Source organism: Cebidichthys violaceus, unplaced genomic scaffold, assembly GCF_023349555.1.
Source record: "Cebidichthys violaceus isolate CVI_PGR_0920_01 unplaced genomic scaffold, fCebVio1.0.p SCAF_29, whole genome shotgun sequence".
NCBI lineage: Eukaryota > Metazoa > Chordata > Actinopteri > Perciformes > Stichaeidae > Cebidichthys > Cebidichthys violaceus.
In genome coordinates, this window is record NW_027176472.1 from 1,628,049 (window position 1) to 1,630,548 (window position 2,500).

A 2,500-nucleotide genomic window follows, 5' to 3' on the forward strand; every position below is an offset into this window, starting at 1 on the left:
TGTGTGTGTGTGTCTCACCCTGGCTGACGTGGTACTGACTCTGCCTCCTGGTCGTGTTCCCGTCGTCTCTCAGCTGACAGAGAAAAGTTGTGAAAGAAAAGAGAGAAATAGTCTGAATTAATTGTACAACCACTTAGATGTGAATTTGATTTTTTTTTTTTTTTTTAAATCATTTGAGTGTTGTGCATTTAAACCCATGTATAAAGGTGAATTGGTAGAATCCAGTAGAACCCAGTTTAACCAGTTCAGAACCGGTGTGATGTGTAAATGAAGCGCGGCCCTGCGCTGCGTTCATGTACCTCTATAGTGTAGGTCCCCGGAGTGACGTCCTGGAGGATGCATGTGGTTCTGTGCTGGTTCACATCCTAAAAAAAAACATGGACAAACCAAAAAAAAACAACACGATTTAAAACTCAACAGGCACAATGTTTAAATGACGTCCATCTCTCTCCTCCTCTCTCCTCCTCTGCCCTCAGGGGTCAAGGGTCGGTGAGCTCACGGCACTCACTGGTTTGCAGCGCTGCTGTCTGAAGGGTCCGTCCTGCCTCAGCTTGTAGTACAGGAAGTAGAAGTGGAAGCCGAAGGAGGCCGGCGCCTGGTCGAACGCCACGTGGAGGTTTGATCCCAGCTGGGACACGCTCAGGCTCTTTGGCTTCCAGACTGCACAGAGAAAAAACAAAAAATAAAAAAATCAACCTGCGCTCTCCTGGACAAGAGTACAAATTAAACGTTTTATATGACCATAAAAAGTGCATTTGATCATATTTTAATAATGGTTTCTGATCTCTTCCTGTTGTTAATCCATCTTTCTCCATGTTTACTTATTGTCCTGATACATTCAGTATAATTCAGCTTCTCTTTTTAACACTAACACCGTTTTCAGCAGCTAATTATGTGTTTCAATGGGATCAAACTCGACACTTCCTTCAAAAGGTTTGAATGTGAAACATCTGCACCAGAAACACAAATGAATATATCAAACGACAGCAAGCTTTCTTCATGCTGCTGATTGGGTAACATTGCTTTTGTAAATGTAAGGATTAAAATGAGTTTTGTGGAAGGATTTAACGTCCATGTGATCACGCTCAACAACAACACATCTGAACCCTGGACTAACTCGGCCCACATGTGGCTCTGGTTATGACGACGACGCGGAGGAACTTACACGGTTTGCAAACCAGGTTGTCTGATCCCAGGAGGACTTCACACGCTGCGGAACGAACACACACACACACACACACACACACACACACACACACACACACACACAGAGAGAGAGAGAAATGTTAGGCGGCTTGTCCCTGAATCTGATGGGACAGTCTTGACAAGTTTTGTTGAAAGGCATCATTTTAGGTGGGCTAGCAGTTTCCCCCCTGCCTCCAGTGTTTGTGCTAAGCTAAGCTAAGCTAAGCTAAGCTAAACACGCGACTCTGTGGGTAAAATGGACGAGGAGGTCGCGGGACTCACAGTTGGTCCGGAGGAAGGACGGAGGGAAGAAGCTCTCGTTCATCAGAGTCGGGAAAGGAACGACGCGAACCATGTAGTCGGTGTCAAAGGTCAAACCGCTGAACGGCTGGCTGCTCAGCTTCTGCAGGAGAACAGTGACGACAAACCAACAATAGACAACAGAGAAGAGTCAGGAAACAACAGCAGAACCTGGAGGCATGAAGCCGCTTTGGTCATGGTGGAGAACATCGCAGGTCAGAGGAGGAAGCGAGGAGACACGGTGAAAAGCACCCACAGTGTTACCCAACGAAGGAGGTGAAGGACACACCGAGTACGACTTAGGAAGGATAGGCCTCCTGCCCTGTGATTGGTCGGTGTGCTCCTACCGTGTTCTTGTGGGAGCAGTTGAGCTGTCGAGGGTCTTTGAGGAGGAGGTGTTGACACTGTTTCCCTTCTGGATTCTTGTCCTCCAGATAAACTCTGAAGCCTTTAATGTGTTCGATTCCTGCAGAGACAAAGCAACAAGTTCAACGATCCACAGCCCTACATCTCTACTTGTTTCCTTCCCTTCATTCCTCTTCTCATAGTACCCATTCTGTCCTCCCTTCCTTGTTTCCTCTTATCGACCACCTTTTCTCTTTGTTCCCTTTTCTCCTTTCCTCTCCTCTCCATGGGTTCCTCCCCTTCACTCCCCTTGTTTCCTATCCTCTACTACTCTCGTCTCCTTTCTTAATTTCCTTTCCTTTCCTTTTTCAAATGTCTCCTGTTCTCCTCTCTTTGCTTCCTTTCACTACCTTGTTTCCCTTTTTGTCTTCCCAACCTTCTTTCCTTTCTCAAATTTCCTTTTCTCATCTCCTCTCCTTGTTCCCTTTCTTCGCCCTCCATGCCTCTCATCTATTTATTTCCTCTCCCCTTCTTTTGCTCTATCTTCCTCTTATCATCTATTCTCTCCTATTCACCCCTTCTCTCCTTTCCTCATTGTTTCCTCTCATGTCCAACTTTCTTCTCCTTGCTCCCTCCTCTCCCCTCTTTGTTTCCTCTCCTTTTCTTGTTT

General features: G+C 46.2%; 1 protein-coding gene across 1 annotated transcript in view; it reads right to left on the bottom strand.

Annotated features, from left to right (window-relative positions):
* The window catches only part of il17rd (interleukin 17 receptor D), a 21,234-nt gene that overhangs the window by 5,956 nt on the left and 12,778 nt on the right, over nucleotides 1-2,500 (bottom strand). Inside the window, 6 exon segments of the mRNA XM_068722270.1 lie at nucleotides 19-73; nucleotides 300-365; nucleotides 509-660; nucleotides 1,166-1,210; nucleotides 1,468-1,588; nucleotides 1,833-1,951. Of these exon segments, the coding sequence (XP_068578371.1) occupies nucleotides 19-73; nucleotides 300-365; nucleotides 509-660; nucleotides 1,166-1,210; nucleotides 1,468-1,588; nucleotides 1,833-1,951 (558 nt within the window).